Here is a 23,827-nt window from a genome sequence, read left to right as displayed (position 1 = left end):
GTGGTTTGCACAACTGTACTGTCCATTTCTGCTGGTCTACGGAAAGCAGTTAATCCTTAATTTGTTTCATCTCTTTTTTCAATTGTACTTTTTCTCTTAATTTTTTTTCTTTCTTCTTCCAATTTTACATACATATACCTGGTAATATGAATAACTGGTTGGAAGGTAACATTATGTATTACAACAAATACTGTGAAATTCATATTATTCAAGTGAAATTCTGTATCACTTGTCATTTTTTTGTTTTAATTCTAATTAGTACTCTCTTTAAAAAACACATAAATAGAATAAAATAAAAATCTTTGTTACAGAATTCAGTGTATGGTCACTCTTTTCCTATACAGTATTGCTGTCCTAACTCTGATTTCCTTGTAATGAAAAAAGATAAAGTCAGCAAAACAAAATGCCACCATTAAATCATTCTGCAACATTTTGTGTCAAAAATGTAACGGGAAATGCACATATCAAGGAAAAGGTTACTGTTCTTCCAGAACGTATTTTCACTTGGTTCATAGCTCATCCTTCTAGATAATTGTGCAGGCACTACTGACGGTTCTCTCTCTCTCTCAGTTTAATGTGGCATTTGAAGGATTATGGCATTTTCAGGAAAGCACAGTGCAGTGATTTTAGTGGTTATCTGGGATGCTGTGATTTAGAATAACTAGTCTGTGTAATGGTAAAAGCCAGCTACCAAAGCATTTCAAAAGATCAACTTAATTTCTGATTATGTATTGTCTTAATAAAACAGGTTACTGTTGAAAGAGAAAACAGAATTAGAAGAAACTCCTTTTGAAAGAAATCCTGCTGTTTGTATAGGAATACTATAGATAACTTTAAATCTTACTAAGTACACTGTAATAAAAAGTTAATTCAGAAACTGATAACTCATTTCAGTTTAGGCTAAATATAATTACTTCCTGAAACTCTTTCCCTCTTAAGAATAAAAATGAAACACAACCTTACACTATAATATATATAGCACAGTGGTGATATGAAGTAAATATGAGGAATGTGATACACAGATAACATGTCATGTTTAGCTGGAATTTCTATTTAAAAGCCATTTACTGTTTCATAGAAAGACAAACTTTTTAAAGTAAAATAGAACACTCTTTACTATAAGTAGTTTCTCACAAACTTAAGACTTGATTAGTAATAAATCAAAACTGACTGCCTTATAATTAATTCACATGTATTTTAGAGACCTTTGACTATAAAGATTAAATACAAATTTAAAAAAATTATGGGTTAATAAAAAGTAGCACTACAAGATTATGTTTTCAAGTGAGCTTCTTTTTTTGTTTGTTTCTTACCAGTAAGATAAACATTAAAGACTACTGTTGGGCCAAATGAAGGGATCAGGTAGGGGGCAGGAATTTGTCCCTTACTAAGCAGGAAAATGCTCATCCAACCTGTCCATATGTGTGGACAATATTAAAAAGAAAATTAGGGATGTGGTATAATGACATACACCACATCTAGAGAAGGAGTGAATAAGGTGAAATGTGGAGGAAATTAGGCCTGATAGCTTCTAGTTTTAGCCTTTAATGAGAAAACAGAAAAGTGAAAACATTCCGATTCAAATATTACAGCAGTAATTAAGACACACAGGCATTTTAGTATTTGAACAAAATCACCCTTAGGTTACATAATTGTGAGATTATATCTTCATGAGATTTTAGGTGTTTCATATATGCTGAAAAGAGAATCAGCTTAGTGATTCAAATCTTCTTAAATGAAGGACAGACTAACATCTAATCATGAAGAATCTGAAATATATGATGTTCTCATTCAACAAGTTTACTAAGTTTTAAAGGATCATTTAAATCATTCAAAATTCTTTCTCTCTTGTCTTGCAACATTCCTCTTATTTAAGTAATTCTTTGGTACACCTATTCTACACATTTTATTCACAAAATGCAAAAACCGTGTAGTATTTATAATGAGGCTTTTTTGTAAATCTCATAGATTTAGTATCTCTCCAAAGCTTACATTGTCATGCCTATGTTCTGTGCAGTTGCTTCAACCTACACCTGAGTAACGGTATGTTCTTCCTCTGGAGAAACGACCACACAAGCACTCAGGAAACAGGATGATCACACTGAAACTACTCATCAAAATGAAAGTACACATGGCACCACAGCTTTTCTCCAAAAGCAAACTTAGTAACTACATCGCATTATAGGGGTATATGATGTGCAAATCAAATAAGTACATGTGCCATTTTAATATGTGCATATCAAATACAATCTAACTATACTCATATACCCCTGAAAGATTAATACAATTTAAAATTATCTTGACTAGGAATAATCTTGCTCCATAAAAACAATCCCAGAAATAATCATCTACAAACAGTGGAATTCCATTTCTGTTATGATCCTTATTTACCATAAAATATAAATAATAATTCAATGATGTTAAAAAATTTAAAAAGATAAATAAACAGAAGGTTTAGTATCAAAGAATAAGTTTAATATCAAAGAAACCAAAGAGAATAAAGATTGTAGCATTAAGAATTCAAAGAAGATCAAATACAGTCTACAAGACCAATAAATTAGCAAAGCAATCATATATGATCAATCATCACTGAGTTTATAACAAAGACACTGATCAAAGTCAAGTCTTACCCAACCAGAGAACTGAAATGTTCTATTTCTTATACACTTTCAAAATAGAACACGGAGCTCAATGGCCAAATTTAAATCCTAGTCTCACCTGTTACTTAAAAAATATATGCCTTGGTTTCCCTTACCAATTAGTGAAGATACTATCAGTTCTTTGGCTAGCTACATGACTTAACCGGTACACATAAAATATATGATAATTATTAGGATTACATGTTTTATTAGATGTATTCCTACTTGTACATGTGAAACTCTTCCCATTCCCCACGCTCTTTCTCTACGTTACACCTATTATCTCACTTAATCCTCTAGACAACCCAGGCAGTAGGCACAATTTTACTGCTATTTCACAAGTAAGGAAATTTAAACCACAGTGAAAATAAAGTCAGAGTTCACACGTAACAAACACAAGTTTTAGATGCACCAGAGTGGTTATAAATCTCCATATTTAATCACTCATTACACAATATTGCTTCCCAAAATATACAATACTTTAAATTCAATAAAGTCCTGGGAAGACACAATTTACCAAAACTGATACAAATGAAAGAAAAAAAAAATCTTAATAGCTCTGTATTCTTTTAAAACTGAATTTATTACTAAAAAATTTCCCATAAAACTACAAGTACAAATGGTTTCATCGGAAGATTTCACCCATTTTTTTTTAAGTAGTAGTATTTTAAGAAAATTTTTCCAAGGCTAAAAACACATTTCGTCTTTTAGTAGGTTAGTATTACCTAGTATTCCCTGTGAAGATTGTTCAGAAAAAAATAAAAAATAATACTTTCACAAAGATGCAAACTCGCTATCAAAATAATAGCAAAGAAAAGCCAAAGATCCATGGCAGCACATCATAAACAGGAGAAGTTAGTCCCAGGACTGCAGTGCTGATTGAACTTGCGAGGCCTCACTGAGAGGCGGGCAGGATAATGCTGCGGCCAGGTTCACCTACACACCATGCAGGCCCCTGGCACAAGTCCCCTACTGGAGGAGACGTCAGACACTCCTCTCCACCCTGACTGAGTAGTTTTCCGCTTCCTCCCCTTCCCTTGTTCTCTTCCTCAGTTTCTGGCTCCCTAAAACAGAAAAGTACTATTTGGAGACCCCTCAGCAGGGATGCTAAATCACTGTCTCTCTCTGTGCACCAACACACGTGCAGGTGCGTGTGTAAGACAAGAGCTAGATGTCACCCCCAATGTCTGCAAGGCTCGGGCTCCTGCCCAGTGCTATTCAGAACCAAGGGAGCAGGGCTGGGTACGCTCAGCAGCAAGCAACCTCTGCTGCTTGGCCTCTCATTCGTATCACTGCTATACACTGCAGTAATAAAAGAAAGACTTCGTGCTTTCAAGCTTGTCTTTTTTCCGTAATTAACCACACTGCAGGTCTAGCATAAACAATAAGAAAATATTAAAAAAAAATTACGCAGTTACCTCAAAAATATTTGCACTTATATATAATATATGTAATAAAAAGGTATGTAAAAACATGAATAAGTAAAAACTAAACAATTACAAAACTATGAATGAATAAAACTAAACAATATCAAATGTCTACATAAACAGAAAGACACACTAAATTCATGGATGAGGAGACTATATTGTTAACATTTTAATACTGCCATGTTTGTTTGCTTTTGGTGTTTCATAAAACTAGTGCTAGGGGCCGGGGATAGAGCCGGCACAGCACCTGCCTGGCAAGCGCTAGGTCCTCACTTCAATTCTTCGTGCCCTTCTCAAAAAAACCTGTGCTAAAATACAAATAACATGAAATGTACCACTTTTTGTTTTTAGTGTGTATGAAACAAAAACTTAATTTTAAATAAGGTCCAACTTATTTTTATAGTTCCTGCCTGTGGATTTGGTATCATATTCAGACCCATGAAACTATTACTAACAACTACAGGAAATGCACAGGATGAAGAATATCAAAAGAGCTCACTATAAAGCCTCAGGAATCAGGATACTGTCACACACAAAAAATACACAGCTCAAGAGAACTGAATACAACGTTCCAAAACAGATGCACACTGTAAAAATATATTTAATAGTAGTAACAATGTAATTTAATGAGGAATAGCAATTATTTTCAACAAATGGCACTGGAAAACTGGAAATAATAAAATTTTAACTCTGAGGCTACATACAAAAAATAATTTCAGCCAGTCATGGTGACACACACCTGTAATTCCAGCACTCAGGAAGCTGGAGGAAAGTACCTGTGAGTTCGAGGTCAGCCTGGACTACAAAGTCAGTTCAACGCCAGCCTAAAATGTATCGTGAAACCTTGTCTCAAAAAGAAAGAGAAAGAGAGAGAGAGAGAGAGAGAAAGAGAAAATAATCTCATATCTCAAAACAAAAGATAAAATAATGAAACTTCAGGAAGAAAACAAAGGAGAAAATATTCAAGACTTGGTAGGTAGGAAACAAAAGCATTTACTCTAGGAGAAAAGGTTAGTAATTTCTGTTCTTCAAATGACAACATAAGAAAATAAACAGGTAAGGTGCAGATTAGGAAAGTACGCCTTCAAAATACACAGAAGTTGGGCATACCTATGCTGAAAATCTGAAATCCAAATGCTTCAAATCTGAAAAAATTTGAAACATTTCTGAGACCCAACATTTCAGACAAAATTAACCTGCTCAGGCAGGCGAGGTAGCTCAACAGACTAAAGTACCTACATAGGCAAGTACAGGGACTGCGATTAGATCTCCAGCACCACGTGACTTGCCAGCCCAGTCACCAGGGCTGGCAGAGCTGGCCACAGAGTCGGGATGTTGTGGTGCATGTCTGTAATCCCAGTACTGGGGAGGCTAAAACAGGAGGATCACTATGAGTCTGAGTTGTGTAGTGAGTGAGTCTTTGTAACAACCAAATACATTAAAAAAAAAAAAAAAAATGTAACCTGTATCTGAAGGACTTACGAACCTTCTAAATATTTAACCTCTTAACTCAATACAAAACAACTTCTTTTTTTAAGTGAGCAAAAGAATAAATCCATAAAGGAAGATATAAAAAGAGCACGTGAAAATATGTTCAGATTCCCTACTTGTCAGGGTATGCAAATTAAAACCAGTGAGATTTCCCTTTATATCAACTAAGTGATAAAAATTCCATGCCTAGAAAATACTGCAAGAGAAAAAAATTAATACACAGTAAGAAAAGTAGGTGGGTGCCTTTGAAATATCTAGAAACAATGAAAATATTCTTGTTGGGAATGGGTGTTATGTCAGTGCCTATTTTTGCCAAAATTCACCAACTACCTTAGCACTGATATAAGCCTCATTCTATGTAATTTTTATTCTGCAAAAATACTCAAGCAAAACAGCAAGTGAAATTAGCAGATTTGCTCTTTGCAGTGACATGAGTTGGCAATTCCAGAACTACTTTCCATATTTTAAGTTTAAGCCAATAGGTAAGTATACTGCCTCAAAACCTAAAGATAAATAGATAATTCACAATAAATATTAATGAATGAAGTAACAGTCCCATAAACTGTTTTATACTCATTTTGTCATCTCCTCACTCAAAAGCTGAAAACCACAAGTTGCATGGATTTTTTTTCTTTTTCTATTTAGTTTATATTGTCTAGCTTTCAAAATTGTAAAATAAGGCAAATAGGAAGTTTCTATGTAGGTTTAGCCTTTTTTTTAACTGAACTTTTGTTCAAATGAAAATTAGTGGGATCGCAGTTCATTAAAAATATTTATTTATAAATACATCAGTAAGTATGATGTATCATAAAGAGCTATTACCTCTTTACAATATTTGCTTTTTGTTGTGATTTTAAAAGACAAAAAAAAATACTGCTAATCTCTATTCATACTGATCTCTGTATACACTCTGTCATCTTTAAATTAAATACTGGCATTCTCAGTTTTACTTCTGTTACTACACTGACTTACTAAAAGGTGTAGATTTTTTTTTTTTTTACAAACACTAGAAAAATTAAACAAGTTTTCAAATCAATAATAAATTTTTCAAATTAAAGGATATTCCAAAGGTCAAGTTACTTTAACCCATCAAAAAGCTTAAAAAAACAAATGTACAGAACAGAAATTTCTAAATACTTTCTCACTATATAGTTCAAACTGGCCTCGAACTCACTATGTAGCCCACACTGGTCTTGAACTTGCAGCGATCCTCTTGTGTCAGCCTTAGTGCTGGGATTATAAGCATGAACCACCACACCTGGCTATGAACATGTTATATGAAACAAGGAGATGGATGCTTCTAATTGTATTAAATTTTAATTCAACACAGTAGTATTGGTAAAAAGAGCAAAATTTCCTTAAAAAACAACTGTTTCTAAAGCAGGTATCAAAAAACAAAAAGTAAAACATTAAAAATAGCAAGCATCAAAAACCTAACAAACTTTCAAAAAGATCATAGTTATACTTTGCTGTTTACGTTTTCAAATAGTTTTTAATGATTCATCATCAGATTGGATTTGGAATGTTAAGCATTCTTCTCTTGATGGAAAGTGAAACAGCGAAGTTTTTAGGCTATGAGTTACAAACTTTGTCTTTAGAAACATCTTGCTATGGTATTTCATCTCTGCCTTGTAGATATATTAATCTTAAAAAACCAGAAAGATTAAATACCTTGTCAAAGATTTCTCAATTCAACTTCACATGAAGCTACATTTGTAGACTCTGTATTTAGGGGAAAGACCAAAGTGAGGAAGGCAATGGAGAGGCTTTGGAGGTGTTTTTAAGGAGAAAGCCAAGTTAGACCTCTAGTACAGATAACAGGATCCAAAACTGAGGAAGGGGGCAAATCCCACAGACTGAAAGAGTGACATGAGGGATACAGAGACACTTGTATCAGATTTAAAATCTAAGCTTTTGAAACAATACTATAAAAAAATAACAACATAATACTAAACATGATTTAGGAATACGAGACAAAAGAAAATAAACCTAAACCTATCTTGAAAGTCGCTGGTAGAGGTAAAAAAACAGCGACAGAAGTTTATCCAAAACTGTCCCTGCACAAAAAAACATATACTTTTAATGTATATAAATTTATTAGCAGACAGAAACTATTTAAAGATCCATATTTGCTTTTTAGTTTTAATTTACAAGTACCTAATTAATATATATTTGCATCATCACTTTAAAGTCACATATTAAAGATGTGCAAATGACCATTAACAAAAATTACTATGTGACTGACTGTACAAGACATGCTTATGATCAAATTAAATAAATTTGTTTTAGGCATTCTATCAAATGTAATGCTAACTTCTGAAAAGAGAAGAAACTAGGTTCCATGTCAAAACTAATTCAAATAACCCATTTTTAGTGATCTGAGGTTCTATGAAAACATAACTAAATTATAACCAATTTCAGCTTTCCTCTCAGTTCTGTCAAATCTCAGAGAAAATCCTTCTTAGCCCACTGTAGTTTACAAGAAAACTTCATACTAGTTACGATCAAAAAGTTGCCTAAAAATTTAAGAATCAGAATAATCAGACTAGTATGTGAAATAAAAATGTAACATTAACGTATACATTAAAATACATGTATATATAAATTCTTGTTGTAGTTTCTAATAATTTATAACATAATCAAATTCAGTTTAGGGGGAAACATTCAGAAGCCAAATGTTTAAAATCTGAAAGAAATAAAAGCACTAGTAATATTGTTTCCAACACCAAATTGACAATCTAACTTTTGCAAACAAAATGACTAACTACTGCCCATATGACCTGCCATCTATTCAAATAAGGAGATTCTAGAAAGCATTTAAAAATATGGAATTTGCTGTAAAAGTGAAATAATTTTATGTATCATTTTGTGTGCCCTCCATACTTCTGAAAAATCACTACAATACAAAAAAGAACCGGGCAAGAAACTCATGTATCTCAGGGTTGGTTTTAGGAAAACTTTTTTCTCTCTTCTAATTAAGTAATAAAAATATTACATAAATGTATATAGTTAAGATAAATTTTGATATTTAGATGTTTAGGCTAATCTTTAAGAGCTTAATAAAAAGTTATGGAGAGTTATGGAAAAGAAAAGCTTATCTCTAAAATCTATCTTTTGAAAATTAAGTATGTTCAAACAGAGAAATCATTTCTACACCTAGATTTATCACCTAGTCTTAAATCCGTGGTTCCTAATATACAAAAGATAAAAAATTTGCCATACCTTAGTGATGCAAAAGCACAAAAGTGACCTTCATTAGTCTTTTAAAAAAATCTTTACGTTTTTTGTATTTAATGACTCATTTTTAATTTTTATTAATCCAGCAAAAGAATAATTTGTCACTATTCAAGTGGAGTTATCTACTAGCCATTTTGCATTTAGTTATCAAACATTTATTATTCCTTAAATGAAGAAAGATAGACAAATACGATCCACAAATACATCGAAAAAACAGTCTCTCAAATCAGGTAAATGTCTATATAGTTCTCAAAGTTACAAATTAGATTTTCAATTTAACCTTTGACATTTAAATCACATATTTGTAAATAACATAAAAACTTACGTTTTTAAAACGAAAATTCTCAGGAAATTTTTTATTAAATTTAAAAGCAAAAGGAAAAGATTATTCAAAAGTAATCTACACAAGATACTATAAACCATCTGTATCTTTTTAAAGATGACCTTGATAATTTTCATACATCCTACATCTAATGGGAATTGTTCCATCATTTTTAAAATTTATTTATTATCTATTATTTATTTACATATTTTGTACTGGGGATCAAACTCAGAACGTTGAGCTTGCCAGGCAGATGCTTGTGCTGCTAAGGTATAACCCCGGCAGTTTCATCTTTTTAGAGTACATACAACAAGTTCAAATTCTCCCCCTTGTATTCTACACATTACTATAATACAAAAGCAGGGTATGTACAAGCTGAGAGATTTAAGTAAGTTTTATAATTACTACAATCATATTTGCTAATGTGATCTTCATTAGCATACTTTGTCTTACAAAATGAAACTATTCCCTTAATACATTACACAGAAAGGATTTCAACACTGCAGCTACTAGTCACAAAATACTTAATGGAACAAAGTGTGATTTATTTGGTATAGGGTCTCACCACACAGTTCGGATTCATAGTGATCCTCCTGTCTCAGCCTCCCCAGAGCTGGGATTACAGGCATGGTCACCGTGCTCACAGTTCTTTGGCTGGCACAGGTACTGAGGACCGAGCCCAGGTCCTTGGGCTTGCCAGGCAGACCTTTAGACCACCAAGCTATGTCCCCAGCCCAAACTATGATTCTGATCATACTTTTTATATAAAAGAAAAACCTGAGGTAAAACAAAGGTAAATTATTTACCAAAGACCTAAAACATAGTTCAGGGGCCAGGGAGATGGCTCAGTAGAATAAGTGTTTCCCCTGAGTTCATCCCCGGTTGTGCAAAAAAAAAAAAAAAAACCAGTTTAAACGCAAAGTAGAAAATATCAGTAGAATCTATACTAATAACCATTTACTATGGTATTAAAAATCAAACACTTAAATTCACATATAAACAAATAAATGACAAAGCAAGGAAAATTCAATAAATTTTCTGTATAGCCTGAATTACATAGAGAAGTGTGGTTTCAAAATCAAAGTTGCTAAAGATCTTGTTCTAGTGAGTTACAGATGTTAGTTGAAGGAAACATGAGAAAACAGACATATATTCAATAAAAGATCATTCTGACTCAAGAAGTTACTTTGACAGAATCTAAAAGACATACAATGAGTATAGTGTATCTCTCACCAATCACTGAAATATATCTTTATAGAAAATCAGGTCTTATTTAAAAATACCTTTTTTTTTTTTTTAAATGTATTTAGTACAGGGTTTATAGGGTCTCACTACACAGATCGGACTCGCAGTGAACCTCCTGTCTGCAGCCTCCCAAGTGCTGGAATTACAGACGTGCATTACCACGCCCGGTCTCAACTGCCCTCTCAGCATGCCCCAGGGGTGGGGCAAGTTTCTTAAATGAGAGAAACCATATAGTATTGAAGCTATGTTTGATTTATTTTATTTATGTTTGCGAAGTGTATTCATTTTCCCATAAATGTCTCGAATTTACCCTTCTTTGTAGCCCAATCTCATTCCATTATGTACACACACCATATTTTCTTTGCCCATTCATCTGTTGATGGGCACTGGCCACTTTCAAGATTCAGCTTTTGGGCCAGGGAGATAGCTCAGTTGAATAAGCGCTTGCCTGGCAAGCACAAGGTCAAGTTCAATACCCGGTACCGCAAAAAAAAAAAAAAAAGTATTAGCTGTTGTGAGTTCTGCTGCATGGGACACACAGCTATTGCTATACAATGAAATATTTTATTAAACTAAGAAGCCTCAAAAAAATTAAAAGTACCTACTTTTCTAAGACAACTAAAATATGAGATTGGCTGAAAATGACTTCATATACAATGTTTTAAAATAAAAATATTGCTCACTTTCCTAGGTTATGTGAAATACACATACAAAAACCTGATAAAATGTTTATATCCTCCTATAGGAAAAAGCCCTGAGGCATCTAGAGCTCTAAAACAATTTCAAACAATTAAAAAGAGGATCACCAGTTTTCTAAGTTTGTAACTATTGTTTCAAATTAATCATGATCCTCAACCTCATCAGCAGCCCTAGTGGCATGTTCTGAATTAACCATTATGTAAGATGGGTCTTTTAAAAAATTTTTATCTATCTATCTACCTGTCTCTCTTCCTCTTTCTTTTTGTTATTTGAGGGTTTTATTTTATTTTAATTTTTATTTTGTTTATTTTTCATCCCCAACCCTAGCAGCATGGATTAAATATTATATAAAATTATTTTTTATTTATTTTTACAGTTTCATATACACTATTATTTTATGCTGCTTGGCATTTCATTTTCACACATTTCAAAATTTATATTGTCATCAAAATTATTCATGTGCATTTAATTTAATTTAAGAACATGGAATGCCATGACCCTAAACTTAATCTTTAAGACAGCTTCCACAGTATTCCACATTATGTTAAAAGACATTAACCCAAAATTCTGAAATTTCTTAGAGCACTTTGGACCTTTTGCTTTTTGCTGTAATTTTTACTTTCTTCCTACATTAATAACAGTAATTCACAAATTTAAAATTGCATGCCTTCATTAGATAAACAAAAGCAGCTTTTTGTTTTGCATTACTGGGGACTGAAGCCCGGCCTCCACCGTCTGACTGAGCTGCAACCCCAGCCCTTTCTATCGTGAAACAAAGAATCACTAAATTCCCCAGGCTGGGCCAGGATCCAGGACCTGGCAGGCTGCTGGAATCACAGGCCGCACCACCACGAACCACTACTGAACATGTATTCTTTTTTTTTCCTGTATTTCAGGGCAGGGTCTACAGGTGTTCAGGGTCTCACCACTAGATGGGACTCCTAGTGATCCACCTGCTCACAGCCTCCCGAGAGCTGGGATTACAGGCGCCATCACTCCCAGTCTACTGCTGTCTCAGCACGCCCCAGGCGAGGCCAGCAGGCAGGCCGGGGGATGGAACCCCTGGCCCACCCCTGTGCCTGCTTGGAGGCGCTTTAATCTGCTGGGCTATCTGGCCGGCCCTAAACACGAATTTCTAATGACTAAAACAAATAACATCATTTCAAAGTCATATAACTCAAAAAAATGTTGTACAATGTAAATTTATTGTTTTAAATGTTAAATTTTTGTGTCCTCAGTTGCTTTAATATTTTACCAAAAGACAAATTTGGTAAGACATGAAAGACATGGGGAAGGGCACACTTTCTTGCCCGCTGCCACTGTTCTCTTCAAAGGCTGACGCTTCTTTTAAACGAGGTCTCTATGCTGACCGCTCACTCTCAGTCCCACCTAACATGTGGGACAAACGGCTGAATGCAAAGTCGCTGGGCCCTCAAGAACATCTAGGCAGCAGCCGCTGAGATTCCTCATGAGCATTATGTTTAATTATAAAATGAAAGTACCAAAACAAAAGAAACAAACAAAGAGGAAAACAAAAACAAAACAAAATCTACCTAGGCCATCTTTTCACCTTTCTTTATTTCATAAGAGAGAAGCATTTAACACATTCATTTGAAAAGCAATAAGGATATGCTAATGAAGCTCTTGCCAATAAAATCTGCCTTATCATCAATGCTGATATCAAGTTGTATACTGCCCTAACACACCTTAGCAACTACGGTTTTTTTAATGAGACAAAGCAATAATCCTAGCACAAAGTTTTTAGAACATTATTATTTTTGTGGCCTCTCTATACAAAGCACTGTCAACTTTTGTCACGAGAAAATTAATTGTACTGTGCTCCAAATCCAGATTATCATTCTTACTTAATCTAAATACAGAGTATGTATCATGTTAATAAATGGGTAATTATCTGTTCCCAAAGTAGTGTTACCACTAAATAAGCATCTATGAAGACTTAGGCTGCCAATTTTTTTTTTTTTTCCATTTTATCTGTGATGAGAAAAGAATGACCATGGGCTAAAGCCAAAGGTTCAGCACCTGACTTACCTGACAAGATTTTCATTGTCTCCTGTTCCTTTGCACGTTGCACATTCGGTTCTTAAGTCTTCAGCCTTGGGCTTCTTCTGTAATACCGACTGTCTTTGTCTTCTCTCTCTAGGAACTCTCTCCTGTCATACATGAAAGAATGAAATAAAAAAAAATTAAAATCTGAGGCAAACAAGTAATTTAAGTAAGAAAGTTTCTCAAAAACTGCAAAAAGTGCTTAACTTATTCCAACCTCATGTTTTTCTTCCTCAGGAACAAAGCTTCGTTTCCGACCTCTGGTTCTCTAAAAGAAAAGAAAATCAAATAAAAAAAATCTAATGTGTAACTAATGACAAAAATAAATTTTCTCTTAAATGTTACTCCTTAAGTTACATTTGGAAAATTATTATTTCTAATTAATATTATATTGTTCCATTGCATTTTATTAGAATTTATGACATCCAGAGGAAATCCTAACAAAATAAACATACTTAAAAAGGATTTTTGTTCACACTGTGATTCATGGACTTCTTGTAGTCTCTTGCTACTTTTTGAAGTATTTTTCTTTTCCTGGTTCCTAGTCGCATTCCTGTCTTCTAGATCTGATATTCTATCCCTACCTTCATTCAATTTGCTGTGTATACTCTCGATATAGTTTTTAATGTCTTGCATTTCTGTTTGGATCTGTTTCATTGATTCCTGTTATTTGTTCGGCATTCATTCTTCCAATCATTTTCCTGAGCGTCTCTATTTGTTTATGTTTCCTTTAATGTCTTTTATTTTGGTGGTCTTTTTTTTTTCACTCAGAGATTCTTTTTCCTATTATCTCTTCCAGTTGTTTTTTTCATTTCTCCTGCTGTCAGTTCAGAGAATTCCATTTGTTGGCTTCTGACTTTCTCTCTCTCTCTTTGTGCTCCAGACCTGGGTAAGCTGGGTGTTTGGGACTATATCTTGCTTCTGCATATTATCATTTTCTGTTTTCTATTTCACTTTGTTCTCTGTACTGATGTTTAGAGATTTCTTATGTTATCATAGCCTCACCACTTGTCTAGAGGCTTTCCTAGGAGATGTGTGTCCCTCTGGATGTCTTCTAGATGTAGGCGGTTCTGTCTATCTCCAGAGCTTGCCTTCCCAATACATTAGTTACTATCTATTTGTCTTAGGTTCATTCCTTTGGTACTGAACTACTGTGATGGTTTTGACCCCTTACAATCACATCGTTATCTTACCTTATAACAAAGCTTTTGCACAACAAAAGAAATCACACTGTAACAAGCCAACCCACAGGGTAGAAAAAATTTTTAGCCAACTATCCCTCAGACAAAGGACTTATATGTAGAACATATAAAGAACTGATAAAACTCAGACCCCCCCCCTTTCAAAGACCCAATTCAAAAATGGGCATCTGAGATGGATACACACTTCTCTGATGAAATACAAATGGCAAATACATGGAAAAATGTACAACACCACTGATTTGAGAAATGCAAATTAAAACAACACTGAGATTACATCTCACTCCCAAAAGAATGGCTATCATCAAAAAATCAACTGATAACTAATGCTGGTGGGGCTGTGGGGAAAAAGAAACTCTACTGCTGGGGGTAGGGACCTGTGCACTGGTACAACCACTGTGGAAATCAGTGTGGAGATTCCTTAAGTACCTGTGATTAGAGGTCCTCTTTAACCCAGCTATTACCCTTCTGGGTATCTTCCCAGAAAAATTAAAAACATCACACCACTGCAATATATGTGTACTCATGCTTATAGCAGCACAATTTATAATAGTTAAATCTTGGAAACTACCCGAATGCCCGTAAACTGAAGAATGAATGAAAAGATGTGGTTTTTAGGAATATATAATGGAGAACTACTCAATCATAAAGAATGATTAACTGGAAACTTTTATAGGTAAATTGGTGAAATTTGAGACCATATTCACAAGCAAAATAAATCAGAGCCATATTTGTAAATATCCCAGTAGTGGGAGAAACTGAACTAGTAAATGAGATCCAAAATACACAAGATACTGCAAATTGGGAAAAAACTATTCAAAAGACAAACTATGGTGGGAGAAAGGGAAATAAGAAAAATAAAAAGGAAAACAAAAAAATATATATTTATACACAAAATACTTAAGATAGTTATATGTAACTAGTTCCTCTTAGTTTATTGAAAAGAAAGGTCTGTGCTAACAATGGACAAGATGTCCTGCCTCTATCTTATACTCTGAGTAAGTACTACAAAGACAACACTCCCCTACTAGCCTACATTTAAACTTTTGTTATCTTTCTCTTTAAAATAGAAAATAATAAAATGCTTATAAATATAAATTAACAACAATAAATTAACCCAAGCTATACTAAATGTTTTGTTTTGATTTTGTGGTACCAGGGATCAAACTCAGGACCTTGAGCTTACCAGGCAGGCACTTACGCCGCTAAGTTATATGCCTGGCCTGACGGTGTTTTGCAATACTTTACTTGCTACACAATTATGATTTACGTGGTGCATTTAAATTTTCATAACTCATCTAATGACTTCTATAACTGAATGCTAACAGAATCGGACAGCCTATCACATCTACTGTTCACCCCTATCCAGGAACATACATGCTCTTGCAATGTAAATAACAATGCTTAAGTAACCATTAAAAGAGGGAGAAAATAATCTCAAATCCTGGAATCCTAATTCTTTTTTGTATTTTAGGGAAGAGTCTACAAGGTGTTCAGGGTCTCTTTACTAGATGGGACTTGTAGTGATCTGCCTGCTTACAGCCTTCCAAGAGCTAGGATTACAGGTGTGTGCCACCACACCCAGTCTTAATTGCTGGCTCAGTGCGACCCTGGGGCAGGGCCAGCACCACAGGCCTGGGTATTGAACCCAGGGCCCCTGCCCCCGCTTGCAGGCACTTTAATCTGCTGAGCTATTTGGCAGCCCCTGGAATCCTTTTTTTTGCCTTATCAGGGATTGAACTCAGGACCTTGCACTTGCCAGGCAGGCTCTTATTCTACTGAGTTATCTCCCTGGCCCTGGAATCCTAAATTAAAGTAAACTGATGAAAGGAATTCAGTTAAATTTCACACCTCATTGTCTTAACTCAAAAATGAGGCCGGCTCGAAAAGAAAAGAAGTGCTTTGTTTTAGCTGGTACCGAGCGGCAGACAGCCCGGCAAGATGCCGAGGCGCGCGCCGGAGGATGAGGGGAGCGGGTATGTAAGCCGATACCCCAGCAAAGCTGCCGCCAAGGGTTCATCGAGGGGCTACAGCTGAAAAAGTACTTGTTTCTAACGAACAATAACAGGTGCAGTGGTGGGTACAGTTTGTGGCGGGGAACGAGGGCAAGATCAGGGCATCGGGCCGGAACTAGATTCAGGTGCGCACAAAGGGCAGCGTGAGAAAGGCCCAACTGCAGGTTCTCAAGCAGAGAGCGGGCCCAGCGGGAAGTCACAGCATTCAGAAGGGCGCATGCAGAGCAAGATGGCGCGCCTACGTCGGGTTATAGCAGTCAGTAAAGTTGCAGTGGAAGCATACACTTACAAAATTGGATCAATTGCACAGGTTATAACACTCGTATTTCAGAACACATTTGTCATCCAATCTTCAAAAGTAACATTTAGTACAATAGTCCTTATAGCTAGTATGTATAAAACTTCCATTCAGGGGCTGAAGGAATAGCTCAGTGGCACATCTGCCTGGCAAGCACAAGGTTCTCGGTTCAATTTCCAGAACCAATAAAAAAAGTCTCCATTTAAATAGCACAGCCTCTGTAGATTTATGATCTCCAAACGAAGACCACTGTTCTTTAGAGACTGGAGAAATACCACTTATCTTAATTATTTTTCTTGTTGCTAAGACAAAGTGCCTGACATCCAAAGTTAAAGGAGAAAAAGTTTATTTGGCTCAGTTTGTAGAGGTTTCAGTCTGTAATTGGCTGACTCCAAGGAAAGGAGGGCAGAAAGTTACAGAGCAACAAGGGATGACCCCCGCTCTTTCTATCCTTGGTATCTTATCCAGCCTACTGTATTCTTCTCTTCTCTTTCTGCAGTGTGATTTCATTATTCAAGGCTTCAATTTCAGAAAAAAACTGATCTTAAAATTGGTAAGGGAGATGCAACACATTCATTTTACTATGCCAAATTAAATTTCATCATATTATATGAAGAATCAAGAATTTTGTTTTAACACAGACTGAAAATTTTTCATATTTAGAGATTTTTAGATTTTAGAATATTGGCAGACTTTTACCAGCTGAACATTTTGTTTTTTAACTTTATGTATTTATTAGTACACAGTCTCACTGTGCAGGTCAGACTCATAGTGATCCTCTTGTTTCAGACTCCCCAGAGCTGGGATTACCGGTGAGCGCCACCACGGCCAGTTTCCGTGCCGACTGGGCTTGCCCAGGGCAGGGTGGGTGCAGCTTGCATCGCTAGGGATCGAACCTGGGTCCCTGTGCTTGCCAGGCAGGCGCTTAGACTGCTAAGCTACCTCCCAGCTGGGAATGTTCGTTCGTTCGTTCGTTCGTTCGTTCGTTCGTTCATTCATTCATTCATTCATTCATTTGGTACAGAGTCTTGCTATGCAGCTGGGACTCATAGTGATCCTCCTGTCTCAGCCTCCTCAGCTCTGGGAGTACAGGGGTGTGCCACCACATCCAGTTTCAGTGGCCAGCACAGCGTATACAAGGCTCCAGGGCAGAACAGCATGTGGTACCGGGCACCAAACCCAGGTCCTTGCCACCCGGACTGCTGAGCTGTTGTCCCAGCCCAGGTGAACATTTTTAAACTTAAGTAAAAAATACACTGAAGTCTGACTACCAAATCTGAGACTGAGTGCTGATACTCAGAAAAATTCAAATTCTGAGGCCTTTCATATTTATGTATTTCACTAGTTTAGCCTACTTATGTGATGAATAACTAGCTATGCCTAGTTTAGCCTAGTTATGTGATGGGTAACTTTCTGGCAGGTGTTCAAAATACCTGAGTAGTAAGTCTTTTTTTTGAAGTACTGGGGATCAAACTCAAGGCCATGCACTTGCCTATGCCTCAGCCCCAGTGAGTCTATTCTTACATACATACGGACATATGTATCAATATACAGTTACTAAAGTTGCCAGTGGTGAAACTGTATTGAAGGCAAATCACAGATTAAAATTCCTAACACATTAAAAGAAAATGCTGTATATTTTTATGCACATGGGAACAAAAGTGTGAACCAAGTGCCCTCTGTTTCTGTTAGGTACCAAGCATCAACAGATGCAACGGTCATCACCTAAAGTGACGTTTCCTTTCTGGTCAGTAGGGCGTGGAGTGTATTTTTATCTAATTTAATTTATATAACAGGGTTATGAAAATATCTGGATAACAAAAAAAAAATTATGACCAATATCGTTTAACTACTCTAAATTGAAATAACTACAGAATTAAATATAAAATACAAAAAACACATTTTATATAAACAAGTTTCCTATAAAACTCATTGATAATGAAAAATACACAGTAAAATCCTAAAACTTCCTCTATCTGTTCTTCATTTCTGTTTCTTTCACAGTCCTGGAAGCAAATAAAAATACTGGCTTTCTAAGAAGCAAAAGCACAACAGGAGCCTTTAGGCTCTCAAGAAAATCCCTGGAGTCTAAGAACGCCGGGGGGACCTCATTCACTCCTCCAGGACGCACTCACTTGGGGATCAAGGGTGTTCTAGTTCACCACAGAATCGTGCTGCAGGGTTTCTCTAACAATCTGTAACATGTAGATGTTCTGTAATCACTTAGTGCATCAGAGGTTACCTTGAGTCTGGTATTAGGCATTTCTGGTATCTAAATCACCAATAAAATTAATCTTTTCCAGGACTGTAATAATTCAAATTATTAATATAAAGTTAAGTAAGATAAGACAATATACAGTAAATTTTTGTCATTCCAACAGAATACTCAAAAGATCTCAACATTTTCATATATGTTTATATATGTATATATGTATAAATTTCATAGTTTTAGATTCTCAAGGCTGTAGTCCTGCCATTATTAAATGGCTATGTTGCGTATGTGTAAAACAAGTTAGAACACAACTGTAATCAAAGTAGACACGAGATATTTGGTTATTTCTCAAATAAAAACTACCCCTCAGAACAGGCTTGCTAGGGGCTGGCCAAATAGCTCAGTGGATTAATGCAGGCACAGGGGTCAGGAGTTTGATCCCCCGGCCTGCTGTGCCAGCCCCGCCCTCAGGGTGCACTTAGACAGTAATTGAGACTGGGCGTGGTGATGCGCACCTGTCAACCCATTGCTTGGGAGGCTAAAAACAGGAGAATCACTATGAGTCTGATCCAGTAGTGAGACCCTGAACACCCTGTAGACCCTTCCCTAAAATACAAAAAAAATACAGAAAAAAACCCGCAAAAGAACAGGCTTACTAGTTCAGAGTGTTAAGATAAGAAACCGCATGTGTAAACACCACATTGGTTCTCTGGTCCAAGAAGCTAAAAGTGTAAATAAAGACCAAAATGTATAATAGATATTGAGAAATAGGAAGAAAGTGTTTAAATGGGAAGGGGACCTAGAAGGGTGGAGGGGGAAAGGAATGGAAAAGAAAAATGATGAGGAAACAAGGAAAAATGGAAACAAAGCCGTTTGTAAATAACCAGTGGAAGAGAAGTTGAAGGAAGTGGGAAATGGGGGGGACAAGGAGACTCAAGTTCCAGCACATGAGAGGTACAAATTCCATACAGTGAATGTGATCATTACGGATACCTAAACTGTACCAACAAACTTAACTGCTTAAAAACAAAAAAAGAGCAAACTAACTGAACATATGAAGTGCGCTTCCAAAATGATGATCTGAAAACACAGTGCAACCTGGAAAAACTAAGATTTCAGTCAAAGCTAGTAATTTTTTACTATTCAAAGAAATAGCACTAAAAGGTATTGTGATTATTTATTGCGTTTATTTTGAAAAAGATGAAGTATATAAAACATAATAAAAATCTGTGTCAGGAAGATCTCAGAACTTCAAAGAAAGCAAGATAATGCATATGTGTTTAAGAGTATGGAAAGACAGGTCTCAGTAAGTCCTGCAGCACTCGTACAGAAGATGAAAAGTCACCAGATGACACAGTGTGGAAGAAACACAGAAAGAAAATCTGAAAGCTTTCAAGTTACATTAAAGTTATTAGGATACATGCCCAAAAGTACAAACATCAATTTTAAAGTAACTTCAAAAGGAACACGGATAAGTTAATTTATATTTTCTTCTATGGTAACTGCCTTGCTGCCTAAAAGGAAAATTTTCCACATAAAAATACAGAAAAAAAGTCTGAGTAAAAAGGTAGTCAAACAAATAATCCAGAAATTCTGTAGTTTCATCATGAAATATGATTAATATACAAGAATAATGGGACCAATTCCCTTGTGAACAGGAAAGTTCCTGTTCTGAAGTTCAGTACCATGAGTCTATAATTATCAAACCAATAATTACATAAATAATTACGTAGAAGTATAACTAAGGTAAAGTACTGAACAAAAAGTCACATGCTACTCAGATCATTCATTCTCACCTAAAATTCATTCATCAAAATTGTCTGTAAAATTAAGAATCTTTTAATATCTTAGTAAAGATGTTAAAGATATCTTAGTAGTAACTGCTATAAAGCCCAGCTTCCCAGTGGATACAAGGGCCAGGCACGGAAGCAAACGCCTATCCTCCCAGCGTTCCGGGTGCCTGAGGCAAGAGGATTGCAATTTAGAGCGAAAAAGAAGTTGGGGATGTGACTCCACGTCAAGATCCTGTACTCAACCTAACAGTTTTTTCTTTTTCTTTTCTTTTTTTACTATTGAAAGAAATGCTGCAACCTGCCAGAAGGGAGACAAAATGAAAGATTAAGATTAGTAAGAGGATAAGGGAATATAGAATGCTAGCAAAAACACTGACTGTACAGAGGATAAAGATAAGGTATTCTAGCTGTAAGCAAGAAGAACTTAGGTCTAGAAGTTAAAAAAAAAAAAAAGGATGTACAAGATATTAAGTTAAAGGAATTTGGATTTACCTACCTATTGCACAGGCATATTAAAAATAGTATTAAAAACTATTTCATTATTTCACGTAATCTTCTCCTCTGCCTAATGCAGAAAACGCTTCCAACATCATCACTGGAAGTTGTACATACACAGCTTCAACTACTCCAAGGAACAAGAGGCAGAGACTCTATTGTGAGAAACAATCTAGCTGCTGCTCTGTTTTACTGTCTGAAAATACACTGATAACTGCCCAAGCATTCATAGGTCACAATTTTTTAAGTACATAAAGATAATTGTCCAGACTGTATTAAATAAAAAACCTCTGTACAGTCTCATTCATTTGTTACACTAATAAACACAGAAAAGGCTGGAGTGCACTGTGACACAGACAGAAAATAAAACAGTGCTACGGGAACAATATTTTAACTATTCCTTGGGGAAGCCTTTCTGTAATTTCCTCGTTCAAGTCACTTTCTCAAACATGTAATAATGTTAGGTTTTGCTCTCATAACTCATGAACCAGAACTGAAGGGTAACAACAGTATCAGACAGGTCTCATGTTTTTCAATAAAAGCATATTCTGTTATTTTCTTTTTAAGAATCTATAAAAATCATTTTAATGCTATGTCACACAGCACGAATACAAGATAAATAAGTCATACTTTTTTTGCTTCTAAAGATATTATTGTCATGTAGATCAAAATCATACTAAAAATGGTTCACTTCACACTTACTAGGTTGGATATACGAAGTAGACAAGCAATAACAAGTGCCAGAAAAGATGTGAAGAAATTAAGAGTCCTCATATACTCCTAGTATAAACTAAAAGAAACAGCTACTTTTGTCTGGAGGGTATATCTAAGGGAAATAAAATCTTACATTCACTCAAAACCTTGGTTTCTCAGAGTATGAGCTCAATACCTATTCATTTCCAATTGCTATGGCTTTGTATTATCAAGTGCTCTAAATCATTTTTCTATTTCAGTTTCAAGTATTTAAAAATGTAGGCGGGCTCCGGATGTAGCTCAGTGGCAACGTGCTTGCCTAGTAGGCACAGGCCCTGAATTCAATTCCAGGTACCACAAAAAAATTTCAAACAGAAAACAGAGACAAATTCATCTGTCTGTCTGTATCAGACAATCTTATCACTGTCTAATCTTTATCACTGTCCTAACAAATTATTAGAGAGTGGCTTAAAACAAATTCATTATCTTGAAGCTCTGCAGGTCAGAAGTTTGCTATGGGGTTTATTAAACTCACACTGGTGTTGGAGACCTGCATGGGAGGCATACATCTATCTTCTTTTCGCCTTCCAAAGGTGGCCCACATTCCTTACCTCTCCTCCATCCCCCATCTCTCTGAGGCACTGTCCGTGATCACACCTCCTCTTTATAGTCTATAGACTGAAAAGACTGTTTGCAGAAGCTCATTTCACTAAGGTCTATGTGGATATTTCCAGTTAATCTCCCCACCTCAACATCTTCAACTTTAGTCACAACTGTAAAGCCATTACTACCAAGGTAACACATTCACAGCTTTCAATTTAGGAGAAAAATAGTTTGCTGGGAGAAAGAGTGGGCATTTTTCAGCTTACCACGCTTTTACAAAACATATATATAAACTAAATAAATGTTTAAAGCTACTATCCATAGACAGATATAGGCCACTTAACTATGACTATTTAAAAACAAATGTGTCATTTGAGAAAAAACCAAAAGCTCCTAAGTATACAATATGTACACAAACTTACACAGATAAATATTTCCAAAGCTATCGTAACACAGTATTTGGGGTTAAAACTCATTAACATAGGATGTGAAGGATTTTGCTGCGTCTCTGTACTATCAAGGGATTACATCTCTCTCACAGGACAAAGGAATACAGTCTCTGGAGAAAAATAACCAAACAGACCCTGGACAAAGTGGAAACGGACACAGAACAATGAGAAAGAAACTAGGAAACGGCAAGTTTGTATGCAATTCTGCTGTTTAAAACATGAGATCTATAATCCCCTTAATTGTCCATGAGTCTGGTATCCAAGTATATGCCAACTGGCTAAGAGATAATAGAATTCTATTGAGTTTCTAAATTTCTGAGAGAAAAAAATACCCATATTGACAGTTATGGAGTATATTCAAAAATAAAAAAGCTACCAATTGTAAAATCTCCCCAAAGGTAATACCTCGGTAGAGAAACTCCACCCAAGCATTTTTTTTTTTTTCAATATAACTGGACATCCAAAAATCCACCGGCATCTGAATGCTTCAACATGAAAAGGACAAACATGAGAAATAAGGAAGCAGGAGAAACACTGACAGCACAGGACACAGAAGAAGACAAATACATAATAAATTGCCCCCAAAATATAAGAAGTCTTTGCAGTCATGGAACAAGAACACCTGCTATTAAAAGAAAAGAAAATTACATACGTACCCAAATTCAGAATTATTTTTCTCAAAGAAAATCACATATATTTGGGACTAAGGATTACAATTTGCAAAACACAGATTAAAGCAATCTTAAAAATGTGCTTTCTCAATTTAGACATTTCATAGGAGTTCAAAAATAAGCCAAGTATCAATCCTCAAAATTTAAGTGAAATAACTGTATTCCTTCCCTCAGCGTTTTTCCACCCACACCTACCCAATCAATCTCAGAATAATAAGGTAAAAAGTATGCTGTTACTTAAATTCACTAAGAAAACATGTTCCTATTAGTCCGTT

The 23,827-nt window shown here is 35.4% G+C and overlaps 1 protein-coding gene across 1 annotated transcript in view; it reads right to left on the bottom strand.

The window, feature by feature from the left end:
• The window catches only part of LOC101590255 (PHD finger protein 14), a 181,566-nt gene that overhangs the window by 77,458 nt on the left and 80,281 nt on the right, over window positions 1–23,827 (bottom strand). Inside the window, exons 15-16 of the mRNA XM_023701404.1 lie at window positions 13,342–13,392; window positions 13,110–13,231 (exon numbers count right to left, since the gene is read on the bottom strand). Of these exons, the coding sequence (XP_023557172.1) occupies window positions 13,110–13,231; window positions 13,342–13,392 (173 nt within the window). The remainder of the gene's footprint in view (window positions 1–13,109; window positions 13,232–13,341; window positions 13,393–23,827) is intronic.

Source organism: Octodon degus, unplaced genomic scaffold (assembly GCF_000260255.1).
Source record: "Octodon degus isolate 3935 unplaced genomic scaffold, OctDeg1.0 scaffold00135, whole genome shotgun sequence".
Taxonomy (NCBI): domain Eukaryota; kingdom Metazoa; phylum Chordata; class Mammalia; order Rodentia; family Octodontidae; genus Octodon; species Octodon degus.
The sequence above is the reverse complement of the archived record's forward strand: the minus strand, read 5'-3'. Positions and strand labels throughout refer to the sequence as shown.